Source organism: Anomaloglossus baeobatrachus, chromosome 11 (genome assembly GCF_048569485.1).
Source record: "Anomaloglossus baeobatrachus isolate aAnoBae1 chromosome 11, aAnoBae1.hap1, whole genome shotgun sequence".
NCBI lineage: Eukaryota > Metazoa > Chordata > Amphibia > Anura > Aromobatidae > Anomaloglossus > Anomaloglossus baeobatrachus.
In genome coordinates this window covers 169,619,596-169,638,085 of record NC_134363.1, presented here as the reverse complement: position 1 = coordinate 169,638,085, position 18,490 = coordinate 169,619,596, and the positions used below count along the sequence as shown (strand labels likewise).

The following is an 18,490-nucleotide window of genomic DNA, read 5'->3' as shown; positions in this document are numbered from 1 at the left end:
CCAGCGCTTCTTGCGCTTCGCCATAGGAAATGAACACCTGCAATTCGTGGCACGGCCGTTCGGCCTGGCAACAGCCCCACGGGTTTTTACCAAGGTTATGGCTACTGTAGTAGCGGTCCTCCACTCTCAGGGTCACTCGGTGATTCCGTACTTGGATACTGATCAAGGCACCCTCTCAAGAGGCATGCCAACACAGCCTCGACGCTACCCTGGAGACTCTCCAGGGTGTCGGGTGGATCATCAATTTTACAAAGTCAAATCTGACACCGGCCCAATCGCTGACATATCTTGGCATGGAGTTTCATACCCTCTCAGCGATAGTGCAGCTTCCGCTGATCAAGCAGTAGTCACTGCAGAAAGGGGTACAATCTCTCCATTCAAGGCCAGTCACACCCCTTGAGGCGCCTCATGCACTTCCTGGGGAAGATGGTGGCAGCAATGGAGGCAGTCCCTTTCGCGCAGTTTCACCTGCGTCCCCTTCAATGGGACATCCTACGCAAATGGGACAGGAAGCCGACGTCCCTCGACAGGACCGTCTCCCTCTCTCAGGCGACCAAAGCTTCCCTTCGGTGGTGGCTTCTTCCCGCTTCATTATCGAAGGGGATATCCTCCCTACCCCCATCCTGGGAAGTAGTCACGACAGACGCGAGTCTGTCAGGGTGGGGAGCGGTTTTTCTCCACCACAGGGCTCAGGGTACGTGGACCCAGCAAGAGTCCTCGCTTCAGATCAACGTTCTGGACATACGGGCAGTGTATCTTGCCCAGAAAGCGTTCCAGCAGTGGCTGGAGGGCATGCAGATCCGAATTCAGTCGGACAATTCCACAGCGGTGGCATACTTCAACCACCAAGGCGACACACGCAGCCGGCAAGCCTTCCAGGAAGTCCGGCGGATTTTGATGTGGGTGGAAGCCTCGGCATCCACCATATCCGCAGTTCACATCCCAGGCGTGGAAAACTGGGAAGCAGATTATTTCAGTTGCCAGGGCATGGACGCAGGGGAATGGTCCCTTCACCCGGACGTGTTTCAGGAGAACCGTGGGCACTACCAGGCCGACCAGACTTGCTGTCTCAAGGGCCGTTTTTCCATCTGAATTCTGCGGCCCTCAACCTGACTGTGTGGCCATTGAGTCCTGGACCCTAGCGTCTTCAGGGTTATCTCAAGACGTCATTGCCACTATGAGACAGGCTAGGAAACCAACGTCCGCCAAGATCTACCACAGGACGTGGAAAATTTTCCTGTCGTGGTGCTCTGCTCAGGGTTTTTTTTTTTTTTTTCTCCCTGGCCTTTTGCCTTGCCCACTTTTCTGTCCTTCTTTCAATCTGGACTGGAAAAGAGTTTGTCGCTCGGCTCCCTTAAGGGACAAGTCTCGGCGCTCTCTGTGTTTTTCCAGAAGCGCCTAGCCAGGCTTCCACAGGTACGCACGTTCCTGCAGGGGGTTTGTCACATCGTTCCACCTTACAAGCGGCCGTTAGAACCCTGGGATCTAAACGGGGTTCTGATGGTTCTTCAGAAACCACCATTCAAGCCAATGAGAGATATTTCCCTCTCACAACTTTCGCAGAAAGTGGTTTTTTCTAGTAGCAGTCACTTCTCTTCGGCGAGTGTCTGAGCTAGCAGCATTGTCGTGCAAAGCCCCTTTCCTGGTGTTTCACCAGGACAAGGTGGTTCTACGTCCGGTTCCGGATTTCTCCCTAAGGGGGTATCCTCCTTTCATCTCAATCAGGATATCTCCTTACCTTCTTTTTATCCTCATCCAGTTCACCAATGTGAAAAGGATTTGCACTTGTTAGATTTGGTGAGAGCACTCAGACTCTACATTTCTCGTACGGCGCCCCTGCGCCGCTCGGATGCACTCTTTGTCCTTGTCGCTGGCCAGCGTAAAGGGTCACAGGTTTCCAAATCAACCCTGGCTCGGTGGATCAAGGAGCCAATTATCGAAGCTTACCGTTCGGCTGGGCTTCCGGTTCCATCAGGGCTGAGGGCCCATTCTACCAGAGCCGTGGGCGCGTCCTGGGCTTTGAGGCACCAGGCTGCGGCTCAGCAGGTGTGTCAGGCGGCTACCTGGTCGAGCCTGCACACTTTCACGAAACACTATCAGGTGCATACCTATGCTTCGGCGGATGCCAGCCTAGGTAGACGAGTCCTTCAGGCGGCGGTTGCCCACCTGTAGGAAAGGGCCGTTTTACGGCTCTCTTACGAGGTATTATTCTACCCACCCAGGGACTGCTTTTGGACGTCCCAATTGTCTGGGTCTCCCAATAGAGCGACAAAGAAGAAGGGAATTTTGTTTACTTACCGTAAATTCCTTTTCTTCTAGCTCTAATTGGGAGACCCAGCACCCGCCCCTGTTTTTTTGTGTACACATGTTGTTCATGTTGAATGGTTTCAGTTCTCCGATATTCCTTCGGATTGAAGTTACTTTAAACCAGTTTATAATTCTTTTTCCTCCTTCTTGCTTTTGCACCAAAACTGAGGAGCCCGTGGGAGCACGGGGGGTGTATAGGCAGAAGGGGAGGGGCTTAACACTTTTGAGTGTAATACTTTGTGCGGCCTCCGGAGGCATAGCCTATACACCCAATTGTCTGGGTCTCCCAATTAGAGCTAGAAGAAAAGGAATTTATGGTAAGTAAACAAAATTCCCTTCTTTGTTACTTACCGTAAATTCTTATTCTTATAGTTCCGACATGGGAGACCCAGCACCCTCCCTGTTGCCTGTTGGCAGTTCTTGTTCCGTGTGTTTTCACCGGCTGTTGTTGTAGACAGAGGTTCCGGTTATTCCGGGTTTTACTCTATCTCTACTTATGGGTGGATGTCCTCCTTCAGCTTTTGCACTAAACTGGTTAGATTTGTCATCCAGGGGGTGTATATGCTCGGAGGGAGGAGCTGCACTTTTAGTGTAGTACTTTGTGTGTCCTCCGGAGGCAGAAGCTATACACCCATGGTCTGGGTCTCCCATGTCGGAACTATAAGAAAAAGAATTTACGGTAAGTAACAAAATTCTCTTTATTCCCTTCATGCTTTAAACATGCCTCTATTACACCCATCCTCAAAAAGCCTTCCCTTGACCCTTCCTCTGTGTCAAACTATCGCCCCATATCCCTTCTCCCCTATGCCTCAAAACTGCTGGAACAGCATGTCCATCTTGAATTGTCCTCACACCTCTCCTCCTGCTCCCTCTTTGACCAGCTACAATCTGGCTTCCGACCGCATCATTCCACTGAAACTGCCCTAACTAAAGTCACTAATGACCAACTAACCGCCAAAGCCAAGCGACACTACTCTATCCTCCTCCTCCTGGACCTGTCCTCTGCCTTCGACACAGTAGACCACTCCCTCCTACTACAGATTCTCTCATCTCTGGGCATCACAGACTTGGCCCTATCTTGGATTTCTTCATACCTAACTGACCGAACTTTCAGCGTCTCCCACTCTCACACCACTTCCTCATCTCGCCCCCTATCTGTCGGTGTCCCCCAAGGCTCAGTTCTTGGACCCCTGCTGTTCTCCATCTACACCTTCGGCCTGGGACAGCTCATAGAGTCCCACGGCTTTCAGTATCATCTCTATGCCGATGACACACAGATCTACCTCTCTTGACCTGACATCACCTCTCTACTAACCAGAAGCCCACAATGTCTGTCTGCTATTTCATCCTTCTTCTCTGCACGATTCCTAAAACTTAACATGGACAAAACAGAGTTCATTGTCTTTCTTCAGCGCTCTATTGGGAGACCCAGACGATTGGGGTATAGCTACTGCCCTCCGGAGGCCACACAAAGCACTACACTAAAAAGTGCAAGGCCCCTCCCCTTCTGGCTATACCCCCCCGTGGTATCACGGGTTCTCCAGTTTTCAAGCTTTGTGCGAAGGAGGTCAGACATCCACGCATAGCTCCACAGATTTTAGTCAGCAGTAGCTGCTGACTATTTCGGATGGAAGAAAAGAGGGCCCATATAGGGCCCCCAGCATGCTCCCTTCTCACCCGTGGATGGTGTTGTAAGGTTGAGGTACCTATTGCTGGTACGGAGGCTGGAGCCCCACATGCTGTTTTCCTTCCACATCCCCTTGTAGGGCTCTGTGGAAGTGGGATCCTGCCGGCCTCTAAGCTCTGACGCCGGGCTCCATCCACAGACCCATAGCACCTGATGGATACGGAGCAGGAGTACAATCAGGGACATGGCCCTGCATCATACAGGTACTCTGTGTCCCCGGCAGGCACAGACACACTCCGGGCTGGCTGGGTGTTGTAGTGCGCCGGGGACCGTAACGTTGGAGTTAGTGTTCCTACAGTTTACTGGGGGACTTTGTGTTGTGGGAACGCAGCGCCGACCCCCACTGGACCGGGCGGCGCTGCTGTGACTTGTGGTGCGCCGGGGACACGCCGACCGCGCTTTTACGGCGGCGGCGTTTATAAATCCAGTCCCCGGCTTTTGCGGCCTAGCTCCGCTTCGTTCCCGCCCCCACCCTGTCAATCAGGGTAGGGGAGAGACGCTGTTTCGCAGCAGCGACGAGGGCTGGAGCCTGATTTACATGCTCCAGCCCTCTCACTAGGCACAGAGGGAAGCAGGCTTCCCGCTCTTAGCCAGGAACGCCCAGGGCCCGCCCCCCCCTCCTCTCTCAGGACGCCGGCAGCCATTACATGCAGTCTGGCTGGAGGAAGGAAGGCTCTGGGAGACCTGGACTAGGGGGCTTTTGGCGACCACACACCCGCTCTTAAGCGGGCGGTAAGCGGCATTTCAGCTGGCCCCTCTAGTGCCTCAGTGTGTATTGGTGTACTGTGTCACCAGATATATATATTTATTTATTTCTTGCACTGTGAGGTCGCTTCCTGGCTGGATACCCCAGATCGCTCTGAGGAGGCAGCAACATGTCATCCACAAAACGCAAGGCTGCCAAGGCTAGGGCTGTGTACACTGCGTGTGCTGCATGTGGGGCTGCTCTACCAGCAGGTTCCAAAGACCCCCATTGTGTGCAATGCTCAGATCCGGTGCTGCTTCGCCAGCCGGAGTCCGGAGGGGTAGTGACCCAGGCTGAGACGCTTGTAAGTCCTGCCCCGGTGTCAGGGACAGACTTTGCAGTTTTTGCTGATGGAATGTCTGTGACTATGGCAAAGATCCTTGAAACTTTGCAATCCATAACTGGGGCTCAGTCTATGGACACGGCGAGGTCTCTGTCCTCTAATCCCCCTCAGTTGGAATTAGCCCAGACTGCAAGGGGGTCCCCGGCTTCCCAGGCTGAGTATTATGACTCAGATGATAGCCCCAGCCACCCTAAGCGAGCTCGCTGGGAAAGACCCTCAACGTCATCACACTGCTCAGGGTCTCAGCGCAATCAGTCGCCCTGTGATGCGTCTGAAGAGAGTGATCAGGAGTCTTATCCTGGAACCCCTCTCAATCTGGATACCCCGGATGGGGACGCCATGGTAAACGATCTTATCTCAGCCATTAATAGACTGTTGGATATTTCTCCCCCAGCTCCTTCTGCAGAGGAGGCAGCTGCAGAACAGGAGAAGTTTCGTTTCCTCTATCCCAAGCGTAAATTGAGTGCTTTCTTGGATCACTCTGACTTCAGAGAATCAATCCAGAAACACGACGCTCATCCAGAAAGGCGTTTCTCTAAACGTTCTAAGGATACACGTTTTCCTTTCCCCCCTGATGTGGTCAAGCGCTGGACCCAGTGTCCAAAGGTAGACCCCCCGATTTCCAAACTTGCAGCTAGATCCATAGTTGCAGTGGAGGATGGCGCTTCACTTAAGGATGCCAATGACAGACAGATGGACCTTTGGTTAAAATCTGTCTATGAAGCTATCGGCGCGTCGTTTGCTCCAGCATTCGCAGCCGTATGGGCACTCCAAGCTATTTCAGCTGGTTTAGCAAAAGTGGATGCTATCATACATCCAGCGGCGCCGCAAGTGGCGTCCCTTACCTCGCAGATGTCTGCGTTTGCGTCTTACGCTATCAATGCGGTCCTAGAATCTACCAGCCGCACCTCAATGGCGTCCGCCAATTCGGTAGTTTTGCGCAGAGCCTTGTGGTTAAAGGACTGGAAAGCAGATGCTGGTTCCAAAAAATGTTTAACCAGCTTGCCTTTATCTAGAGATAGACTGTTTGGCGAGCCATTGGCTGACATCATTAAACAGTCCAAGGGTAAAGACTCTTCCTTACCCCAGCCCAGATCAAGCAAACCTCAGCAGAAAAAATGGCAGCAGAGGTTTCAGTCCTTTCGAGGTTCGGGCAAGACACAATTCTCCTCGTCCAAAGGGACTCAGAGGACGCAAAGAGTCTCAGATTCCTGGCGGGCTCACGCACGCCCCAAGAAAGCAAATGGAGGAACCGCTTCCAAAGCGGCTACCTCATGACTTCCAGCCCCCCCCTCCGCATCTCCGGTTGGGGGCAGGCTCTCCCGCTTTTCCGACATTTGGACGTCACAGGTCAAAGACCGGTGGGTGACAGACATTTTGTCTCGCGGGTACAGAATCGAGTTCAGTTCTCGTCCTCCAGCTCGGTTCTTCAGAACCTCCCCACATCCAGACCGAGCAGATGCCCTGCTGCAGGCGGTGGACTCCCTAAGAGCGGAAGGAGTAGTGGTTCCTGTACCGCCTCAGGAACAAGGGCGAGGGTTTTACTCCAATCTCTTTGTGGTTCCAAAAAAGGACGGCTCGTTCCGTCCTGTTCTGGATCTAAAGCTGCTCAACAAACATGTGCACGCCAGACGGTTCCGGATGGAAACCCTCCGCTCTGTCGTTGCCTCAATGTCTCAAGGAGACTTCCTTGCCTCAATAGACATCAAAGATGCTTATCTCCACGTGCCAATTGCTACAGAACATCAACGTTTTCTACGTTTTGTGATAGGAAACGACCATCTTCAGTTCGTAGCTCTGCCATTCGGTCTGGCGACAGCCCCCCGGGTCTTCACCAAGGTCATGGCGGCGGTGGTAGCAGTCTTGCACTCTCAGGGACACTCGGTGATCCCTTACCTAGACGATCTACTTGTCAAGGCACCCTCTCAAGAGGCATGCCAACTCAGTCTACATGCTACGCTGGAGACTCTACAGACGTTCGGATGGATCATCAACTTTCCAAAGTCGAATCTGTCACCGTCACAGTCGCTAACGTATCTTGGCATGGAGTTTCATACTCGAGCAGCGAGAGTGAAGCTTCCGCTGAACAAGCAGCGGTCCCTACAGACAGGGGTGCAATCCCTCCTTCAAGGCCAGTCGCACCCCTTACGGCGCCTCATGCACTTCCTCGGGAAGATGGTGGCAGCCATGGAAGCAGTTCCCTTTGCGCAGTTTCATCTGCGCCCACTTCAATGGGACATTCTCCGCCAATGGGACGGGAAGTCAACGTCCCTGGACAGGAAAGTCTCTCTTTCCCAGACGGCCAAGGACTCTCTACAATGGTGGCTCCTTCCCACCTCATTGTCTCAGGGAAGATCCTTCCTGCCTCCATCCTGGGCAGTGGTCACGACAGAGTCTGTCAGGGTGGGGAGCAGTGTTTCTCCACCACAGGGCCCAGGGGACGTGGACTCCGCAGGAGTCCACCCTTCAGATCAATGTTCTGGAAATCAGGGCAGTGTATCTTGCCCTACTGGCCTTCCAACAGTGGCTGGAAGGAAAGCAGATCCGAATCCAGTCGGACAACTCCACAGCGGTGGCATACATCAACCACCAAGGAGGGACGCGCAGTCGGCAAGCATTCCAAGAAGTCCGGCGCATTCTAATGTGGGTGGAGGACACAGCCTCCACCATATCCGCGGTTCACATCCCAGGCGTAGAAAATTGGGAAGCAGACTTCCTCAGTCGCCAGGGCATGGACGCAGGGGAGTGGTCCCTTCACCCGGACGTGTTTCAGGAAATCTGTCGCCGATGGGGAGTGCCAGACGTCGACCTAATGGCGTCCCGGCACAACAACAAGGTCCCGGCATTCATGGCGAGGTCGCGCGATCAAAGAGCTCTGGCGGCAGACGCTTTAGTTCAAGATTGGTCGCAGTTCCGGCTCCCATACGTCTTCCCACCTCTGGCACTCTTGCCCAGAGTGTTACACAAGATCAGATCCGATTGAAGCCGCGTCATACTCGTCGCCCCAGACTGGCCGAGGAGATCGTGGTATCCGGATCTGTGGCATCTCACGGTCGGTCGACCGTGGTCACTGCCAGACCGACCAGACTTACTGTCCCAAGGGCCGTTTTTCCATCAGAATTCTGCGGCCCTGAACCTGACTGTGTGGCCATTGAGTCCTGGATCCTAGCGTCCGCAGGATTATCTCAAGGAGTCGTAGCCACAATGAGACAAGCTAGGAAGTCGACGTCTGCTAAGATCTACCACAGAACGTGGAAGATTTTCTTACTCTCTGTGCAGAGCACCAGGATATCCCCTTGGCCATTTGCATTGCCCACTTTTCTTTCCTTCCTGCAATCGGGGTTGGAAAAGGGCTTGTCGCTCAGCTCCCTTAAAGGGCAAGTCTCGGCACTATCCGTGTTTTTTCAGAAGCGTCTAGCACGTCTTCCTAAGGTGCGCTCGTTTCTGCAGGGGGTCTGTCATATTGTGCCCCCGTACAGGCGGCCGTTAGATCCGTGGGATCTGAACAGGGTACTAGTTGCTCTCCAGAAGCCGCCTTTCGAGCCTTTGAAGGAAGTTTCCTTTTCTCGCCTGTCACAGAAAGTGGCGTTTCTTGTTGCGATCACATCGCTTCGGCGAGTGTCGGAGCTGGCAGCTCTGTCATCCAAGGCTCCCTTCCTGGTGTTCCACCAGGACAAGGTAGTGCTGCGCCCCATTCCGGAGTTTCTCCCTAAGGTCGTATCCTCGTTTCATCTTAATCAGGATATATCCTTGCCTTCCTTTTGTCCTCATCCGGTTCACCGGTATGAAAAGGACTTACGTTTGCTAGATCTGGTGAGAGCACTCAGAATCTACATTTCCCGCACGGCGCCCATGCGCCGTTCCGATGCACTTTTTGTCCTTGTCGCTGGTACGCGCAAGGGGTTGCAGGCTTCTAAAGCCACCCTGGCTCGATGGATCAAAGAACCAATTCTAGAGGCCTACCGTTCTGCGGGGCTTCCGGTTCCTTCAGGGCTAAAAGCCCACTCAACCAGAGCCGTGGGTGCGTCCTGGGCATTACGACACCAGGCTTCGGCTCAACAAGTGTGCCAGGCAGCTACCTGGTCGAGTCTGCACACTTTCACCAAGCATTAACAGGTGCATACCTATGCTTCGGCGGATGCCAGCTTAGGTAGAAGAGTCCTGCAGGCGGCAGTGACACCCCCGTAGGGGAGGGCTGTTTTGCAGCTCTAACATGAGGTATCTCTTTACCCACCCAGGGACAGCTTTTGGACGTCCCAATCGTCTGGGTCTCCCAATAGAGCGCTGAAGAAGAAGGGAATTTTGTTACTTACCGTAAATTCCTTTTCTTCTAGCTCTTATTGGGAGACCCAGCACCCGCCCTGTTGTCCTTCGGGATTTTTTTGTTGTTTGCGGGTACACATGTTGTTCATGTTGAACGGTTTTTCAGTTCTCCGACGTTATTCGGAGTTAATTTGTTTAAACCAGTTATTGGCTTCCTCCTTCTTGCTTTGGCACTAAAACTGGAGAACCCGTGATACCACGGGGGGGTATAGCCAGAAGGGGAGGGGCCTTGCACTTTTTAGTGTAGTGCTTTGTGTGGCCTCCGGAGGGCAGTAGCTATACCCCAATCGTCTGGGTCTCCCAATAAGAGCTAGAAGAAAAGGAATTTACGGTAAGTAACAAAATTCCCTTCTTCCTCCTCCTCACTCATCTCCTCCAACAAGCCTTTCCATCAAACTTGATGGTTGCTCACTCTCCCTAGTCTCACAAGCTCGTTGCCTTGGAGTAACCCTTGACTCTGCTCTATCCTTCAAGCCACACATCCAAGCCCTCTTCAACTCATGCCGATTACAACTCAAAAACATCTCCCGGATCCGTGCTTTCCTTAACCAAGAATCAGCAAAAACATTAGTGCATGCCCTCATCATCTCCAGCCTCGACTACTGCAACCTCCTGCTCTGTGGCCTCCCTTCCAATACTCTCGCACCCCTCCAATCTATCCTAAACTCTGTGGCCCGCTTAATCCACCTCTCCCCTCGCTACTCCCCAGCCTCGCCACTCTGCCAATCCCTTCACTGGCTTCCCATCGCCCAACGACTCCAGTTCAAAACATTAACCATGACCTACAAAGCCATCCACAACCTGTCTCCTCCTTACATCTGTGACCTAGTCTCCCAGTACCTACCTGCACGTAACCTTCGATCCTCACAAGATCTCCTTCTCTGCTCCTCTCTTATCTCCTCTTCCCACAATCGCATCCAAGATTTCTCCCGTGCATCGCCCATACTCTGGAACGCTCTACCTCAGCACATCAGACTCTCTTCTACCGTGGAAAGCTTCAAGAGGAACCTCAAGACCCACCTCTTCCAACAAGCATACAACCTACAATAGCCCTCAGTCCAGTAGACCACTGCACAACCATCTCTGTCCTCACCTATTGTACCCTCACCCATTCCCTGTAGACTGTGAGCCCTCGCGGGCAGGGTCCTCTCTCCTCCTATACCAGTCTGTTTTGTACTGTTAATGATTGTTGTACGTATACCCTCTTTCACTTGTAAAGCGCCATGGAATAAATGGCGCTATAATAATAAATAATAATAATAATAAGACCCCATGAAGATGGGAATAGCGATTTAACCCTAGAACGCATGCCTGGGGCCTTGCAGGCCTGCTAGGTCACTTGTTTTCTATTGTAGATGTCTATGGTTGCGCGTTCTAGGGTTAAATGGCGTCTGTCAGCACAAAATTACTTTCCAAAAATCAGTCACAGGTGCCTGTGCACCCTCAATTCAGAGCCCTTTCTATCTACTTGTTCTGCATCTATCTCTGCCCTCATTTTTCTTGATTTGCTAGAAGATGGTAAAGATCTAAAACAAGTTAGGTGGGAAGTTGCACCGATCTGCTTGGCCACGCTAATGGTGCATCAATCTGCTTGGCCACGCTAATGGTACACCGATCTGCTTGGCCATGCTAATGGTACACTGATCTGCTTGGCCATGCTAATGGTACACCGATCTGCTTGGCCACGCTAATGGTACACCGATCTGCTTCACCATGCTAATGGTACACCGATCTGCTTCACCATGCTAATGGTGCACCGATCTGCTTGGCCACGCTAATGGCGCACCGATCTGCTTGGCCACGCTAATGGTGCACCAATCTGCTTGGCCACGCTAATGGTACACCGATCTGCTTGGCCACTCTAATGGTACACCGATCTGCTTGGCCACGCTAGTGGTGCACCGATCTGCTTGGCCACGCTAATGGTACACCGATCTGCTTGGCCATGCTAATGGTGCATCGATCTGCTTGGCCACGTCAATGGTGCACCGATCTGCTTGACCACGCTAATGGTGCACCGATCTGCTTGGCCATGCTAATGGTGCATTGATCTGGTTGGCCATGCTAATGGTGCATCGATCTGGTTGGCCATGCCAATGGTTCACCGATCTGCTTGGCCACGCCAATGGTGCATTGATCTGCTTGGCCTCACCAGTGGTGCACCGATCTGCTTGGCCTCACCAATGGTGCACTGATCTGCTTGGCCATGTCAATGGTGCACCGATCTGCTTGGCCATGTCAATGGTGCACCGATCTGCTTGGCCACGTCAATGGTGCACCGATCTGCTTGGCCATGTCAATGGTGCACCGATCTGCTTGGCCTCGCCAATGGTGCACCGATCTGCTTGGCCACGCCAATGGTGCACTGATCTGCTTGGCCACGTCAATGGTGCACTGAGCGCCCGTGCTTGGTTTTAACAGTCATTTTGTTGCTGACAGTCCTCTTTAATTCCTGAGTACAGACATGTAATTTTTCATTTCTAAGGTTTATTTAGCGATTCTTTTTTGTATTTAATGGCTGCAGTTTTCCTTTTTGTAGAAATGACAGATGATACTTTTTAGTGGAGCATAGTGTTTGTCAGTAGTCACTATATAGATATCAGCTAATAACTCTGAAACCCTGGTGGGATCGGTGAGTAAGTGACCGTGTGGGTGGTTACGTGTCTTCTCTTCTTGCAGTGGCTCGGAAGCTTTGCTGTACCACCTGAGTGAGCTGAAAGGCATGGCCTTGTGGAAGCAGAAATACCAGCCGCTCGGTTTGGATGCCAAAGCGATTGAAGGTGCGGTGATGGCTGATTATCAAACACTTAGGGTTTATTCACACCGCGCAGTCATCTTGAATATCATCTTGGCAGGCTGCAAAACGTTCATTTGTCGGATGATTTCCAAAGATCATCATTGTCTGCAGGGCATCGATCTGTATAAAGGGAACTCTCGCTGTCCCCAAAAAATGGCAGCTTGTGCATAATGGGCGACTAAACGAAGTGTTCTCAGCAGCACTGTTTAGTGAACAGACCTGACTGTCCTTTAGTCCTTTTCTTTGTCGCTCTATTGGGAGACCCAGACAATTGGGTGTATAGGCTATGCCTCCGGAGGCCGCACAAAGTATTACACTCAAAAGTGTTAAGCCCCTCCCCTTCTGCCTATACACCCCCCGTGCTCCCACGGGCTCCTCAGTTTTTTGCTTTGTGCGAAGGAGGTCAGACATGCACACATAGCTCCACAGATTGGTCAGCAGCAGCTGCTGACCATGTCGGATGGAAGAAAAGTGGGCCCATATAGTGCCCCCAGCATGCTCCCTTCTCACCCCACTCTTGTCGGCGGTGTTGTTAAGGTTGAGGTATCCATTGTGGGTACGGAGGCTGGAGCCCACATGCTGTTTTCCTTCCCCATCCCCCTCAGGGCTCTGGGCGAAGTGGGATCCTATCGGTCTCCAGGCACTGAGACCGTGCTTCATCCACAACTCCTGTGGAGCCTGCTGGATAGGAGCCGGGTACCGTTCAGGGACATGGCCCTGCTACTTGAAGGTACTCTGTATCCCTGTGGGGACCGTGCACGGCAACAGCTCAGCTTGCTGGGTGTGCTAGTGCACCGGGGACCGCGGCGCTGACCGGGTTAAACTGTGCCATTACACACTCAGCGTCGCTGAGTGTGTTTATATGTAGGGGCTACCGCGCTAACCGCCGCTGCCATGGGAAACCGCGGCGTGGCTGGGACTTGTAGTTCGCCCGGTACTTCGGCGCCGGCCGCGCTTTTACGGCGGCCAAGCTTATACTCGAGTCCCCGGCTTTCTTGCGGCCTAGTTTCCTTTTCTTCCGCCCTCAACCCTGACAGGCAGGGGAAGGGCGGGACGCTGCACGGAACGAGCAGCACTGAGGGCTGGAGTATGATTTGCATACTCCACCCCCCTCACTGTGCACAGTGTGAGCACCAGTTCCCGCACTTTCTCGGCCACGCCCACGGCTCCCTCCTCTCGTCAGGACGCCGCAGCCATTCCTGTCAGCTCCTCCGACGCTGCAGAGAGGGACAAACCCTGGGAGACCCAGACACGGTCTCTGGTGGCCTCACAACCGCTTTAGGCGGGTGGTAAGCAGCACCTGTTGGTGCTAGCCCCATGGTGCTGTAGTGTATTGATACATTTTGTTTATAGTATATTCTTTACACTGTATGAGCACAGTTCATTCTGGCTATATACCCTATTGTGTTGCTCAGGGAAGACAATAGCATGGCGCCCACAAAAGGCAGGGGTGCCAAAACACAGGCTTATTATGCTGCCTGCGCCGCTTGTACGACCCAGCTGCCGGCAGGTTCCACTGACCCTCATTGTGTGCAATGTTCGGCCCCTGTGGCACTTCTTCAGCCAGAGCCTCTGCTAAGAGGGGCCCAGGGGGAGCCACCTGTTGACGCTGTTCAGGTGACAGGGACGGAGTTTGCAAAACTCTCTGAGACTATGGCTAAGATACTAGAAGCCTTGCAGTCCAGGCCGGTATCTCAGCAAAGGGACTCTGTTGAATCATTGTTCCCTGACCCCCCTCAGTTGGACCAACAATGTCCTCCCGGGGTATCTCATACATCCCAGGCTGAGGGTTCTGAATTAGACCCCAGTCCCAGACCGACTAAGCGGGCTCGCTTAGAATTTCCCTCGACATCATATTGTTCAGGGTCTCAGCGGGGGGAATCTCTGGTTGATGATGCGGAGACAGCTGATCAGGATTCTGATCCTGAGGGCGCTCTCAATCTTAATACTCCAGACGGGGACGCCATAGTGAACGATCTTATTGCGTCCATCAATCAAATGCTGGATATTTCTCCCTCAGCTCCTCCGGCGGAGGAGTCGGCTTCTCAGCAGGAGAGATTCCGTTTCAGGTTCCCCAAGCGTACACAGAGTATGTTTCTAGACCACTCTGATTTCAGAGAGGCAGTCCAGAATCACCATGCTTGTCCAGATAAGCGTTTTTCGAAGCGCCTGAAGGATACACGTTATCCTTTTCCCCCTGACGTGGTTAAAGGTTGGACTCAGTGTCCCAAAGTGGATCCTCCAATCTCCAGACTGGCGGCTGGATCCATACTTGCAGTGGAAGATGGGGCCTCGCTCAAAGATGCCACTGACAGGCAGATGGAGCTCTGGTTGAAATCCATCTATGAAGCTATCGGAGCTTCTTTTGCCCCAGCATTCGCAGCCGTATGGGCGCTACAAGCTATCTCAGCAGGTCAAGCGCAAATTGACGCAGCCACGTGCACGTCCGCGCCACAAGTGGCATCCATTACCACCCAGACCTCGGCATTTACGTCTTACGCTATTAATGCTGTCCTGGACTCTGTGAGCCGTACGGCGGTTGCGGCCGCCAATTCGGTGGTACTCCGCAGGGCCTTGTGGCTATGGGAATGGAAGGCAGATTCTGCTTCCAAAAAGCGCTTAACCAGTTTGCCAATTTCTGGCGACAGGCTGTTTGGTGAGCGTTTGGATGAAATCATCAAACAATCCAAGGGAAAGGATACATCCTTACCCCAGACCAAACAGAACATACCCCAACAGAGGAGAGGGCAGTCGAGTTTTCGGTCCTTTCGGGGCGCGGGCAGGTCCCAATTCTCCTCGTCCAAAAGGTCTCAGAAAGAACAAGGGAACTCTGATGCATGGCTGTCTAAGTCACGTCCTAAAAAGACCACCGGAGGCGCCGCTAACAAGGCGGCTTCCTCATGACTTTCGACCTCCTCTAGCAGCATCCTCGGTCGGTGGCAGGCTCTCCCGCTTTTGCGACACCTGGCTGCCACAAATAAAAGACCGCTGGGTGAGAGACATTCTGTCTCACGGTTACAAGATAGAGTTCACCTCTCGTCCCCCGACTCGATTCTTCAGGTCGTCCCCGCCTCCCGAGCGAGCCGAGGCTCTTCTGCAGGCGCTGCGCACTCTGAAGGCAGAAGGAGTGGTGATCCCTGTTCCTCTCCAGCAACAGAACCACGGTTTTTACTCCAACTTGTTTGTGGTCCCAAAGAAGGACGGGTCTTTCCGCCCGGTCCTGGACCTGAAACTGCTCAACAAACACGTAAAAACCAGACGGTTCAGGATGGAATCCCTCCGCTCCGTCATCGCCTCAATGTCCCAAGGAGATTTCCTAGCATCGATAGATATCAAGGATGCTTATCTCCACGTACCGATTGCTCCAGAGCACCAGCGCTTCTTGCGCTTCGCCATAGGGAACGAACACCTGCAATTCGTGGCACTGCCGTTCGGCCTGGCAACAGCCCCACGGGTTTTTACCAAGGTTATGGCTACTGTAGTAGCGCTCCTACACTCGCAGGGTCACTCGGTGATCCCGTACTTGGACGATCTGCTGATCAAGGCACCCTCTCAAGAGGCATGCCAACGCAGCCTCGACGCTACCCTGGAGACTCTCCAGTGTTTCGGGTGGATCATCAATTTTCCAAAGTCAAATCTGACACCGGCCCAATCGCTGACATATCTTGGCATGGAGTTTCATACCCTCTCAGCGATAGTGAAGCTTCCGCTGATCAAGCAGCAGTCACTACAGAAAGGGGTACAATCTCTCCTTCAAGGTCAGGCACACCCCTTGAGGCGCCTCATGCACTTCCTGGGGAAGATGGTGGCAGCAATGGAGGCAGTCCCTTTCGCGCAGTTTCACCTGCGTCCCCTTCAATGGGACATCCTACGCAAATGGGACAGGAAACCGACGTCCCTCGACAGGACCGTCTCCCTCTCTCAGGCGACCAAAGCTTCCCTTCGGTGGTGGCTTCTTCCCACTTCATTATCGAAGGGGAAATCCTTCCTACCCCCATCCTGGGAAGTAGTCACGACGGACGCGAGTCTGTCAGGGTGGGGAGCGGTTTTTTTCCACCACAGGGCTCAGGGTACGTGGACCCAGCAAGAGTCCTCGCTTCAGATCAATGTTCTGGAAATACGGGCAGTGTATCTTGCCCTGAAAGCGTTCCAGCAGTGGCTGGAGGGCAAGCAGATCCGAATTCAGTCGGACAATTCCACAGCGGTGGCATACATCAACCACCAAGGCGGCACACGCAGCCGGCAAGCCTTCCAGGAAGTCCGGCGGATTTTGATGTGGGTGGAAGCCACGGCCTCCACCATATCTGCAGTTCACATCCCAGGCGTGGAAAACTGGGAAGCAGATTATTTCAGTTGCCAGGGCATGGACGCAGGGGAATGGTCCCTTCACCCGGACGTGTTTCAGGAGATCTGTTGCCGCTGGGGGGTGCCGGACGTCGACCTCATGGCGTCCCGGCACAACAACAAGGTACCGACGTTCATGGCACGGTCTCAAGATCCCAGAGCTCTGGCGGCAGACGCCTTAGTTCAGGATTGGTCGCAGTTTCAGCTCCCTTATGTGTTTCCTCCGCTGGCACTGTTGCCCAGAGTGTTACGCAAGATCAGGGCCGACTGCCGCCGCGTCATCCTCGTCGCTCCAGACTGGCCGAGGCGGTCGTGGTACCCAGATCTGTGGCATCTCACGGTCGGCCAACCGTGGGCACTACCAGACCGACCAGACTTGCTATCTCAAGGGCCGTTTTTCCATCTGAATTCTGCGGCCCTCAACCTGACTGTGTGGCCATTGAGTCCTGGATCCTAGCGTCTTCAGGGTTATCTCAAGACGTCATTGCCACTATGAGACAGGCTAGGAAACCAACGTCCGCCAAGATCTATCACAGGACGTGGAAAATTTTTCTGTCATGGTGCTCTGTTCAGGGTTTTTCTCCCTGGCCATTTGCATTACAAACTTTTCTGTCCTTCCTTCAATCTGGACTGGAAAAGGGTTTGTCGCTCGGCTCCCTTAAGGGACAAGTCTCAGCGCTCTCTGTGTTTTTCCAGAAGCGCCTAGCCAGACTTCCACAGGTACGCACGTTCCTGCAGGGGGTTTGTCACATAGTTCCACCTTACAAACGGCCGTTAGAACCCTGGGATCTAAACAGGGTGCTGATGGTTCTTCAGAAACCACCATTCGAGCCAATGAGAGATATTTCCCTCTCACGACTTTCGCAGAAAGTGGTTCTTCACTTCGGAGAGTGTCTGAGCTAGCAGCGTTGTCGTGCAAAGCCCCTTTCCTGGTGTTTCACCAGGACAAGGTGGTTCTACGTCCGGTTCCGGAATTTCTCCCTAAGGTGGTATCCCCCTTTCATCTCAATCAGGATATCTCCTTACCTTCTTTTTATCCTCATCCAGTTCACCAATGTGAAAAGGATTTGCACTTGTTAGATTTGGTGAGAGCACTCAGACTCTACATTTCTCGTACGGCGCCCCTGCGCCGCTCGGATGCACTCTTTGTCCTTGTCGCTGGCCAGCGTAAAGGGTCACAGGCTTCCAAATCAACCCTGGCTCGGTGGATCAAGGAGCCAATTATCGAAGCTTACCGTTCGGCTGGGCTTCCGGTTCCCTCAGGGCTGAAGGCCCATTCTACCAGAGCCGTGGGCGCGTCCTGGGCTTTGAGGCACCAGGCTACGGCTCAGCAGGTGTGTCAGGCGGCTACCTGGTCGAGCCTGCACACTTTCACGAAGCACTATCAAGTGCATACCTATGCTTCGGCGGATGCCAGCCTAGGTAGACGAGTCCTTCAGGCGGCGGTTGCCCACCTGTAGGAAAGGGCCGTTTTACGGCTCTCTTACGAGGTATTATTTTACCCACCCAGGGATTGCTTTTGGACGTCCCAATTGTCTGGGTCTCCCAATAGAGCGACAAAGAAGAAGGGAATTTTGTTTACTTACCGTAAATTCCTTTTCTTCTAGCTCTAATTGGGAGACCCAGCACCCGCCCCTGTTTTTTTGTGTACACATGTTGTTCATGTTGAATGGTTTCAGTTCTCCGATATTCCTTCGGATTGAAGTTACTTTAAACCAGTTTATAATTTTTTTCCTCCTTCTTGCTTTTGCACCAAAACTGAGGAGCCCGTGGGAGCACGGGGGGTGTATAGGCAGAAGGGGAGGGGCTTAACACTTTTGAGTGTAATACTTTGTGCGGCCTCCGGAGGCATAGCCTATACACCCAATTGTCTGGGTCTCCCAATTAGAGCTAGAAGAAAAGGAATTTACGGTAAGTAAACAAAATTCCCTTCTTTAGCTGGAT

General features: G+C 53.0%; 1 protein-coding gene across 1 annotated transcript in view; it reads left to right on the top strand.

Annotated features, from left to right (window-relative positions):
* ANAPC4 (anaphase promoting complex subunit 4) overlaps window positions 1-18,490 on the top strand; it is a 170,535-nt gene that overhangs the window by 111,388 nt on the left and 40,657 nt on the right. The window contains exon 15 of the mRNA XM_075329394.1: window positions 12,085-12,185. Coding sequence (XP_075185509.1) covers window positions 12,085-12,185 — 101 coding nt within the window. The remainder of the gene's footprint in view (window positions 1-12,084; window positions 12,186-18,490) is intronic.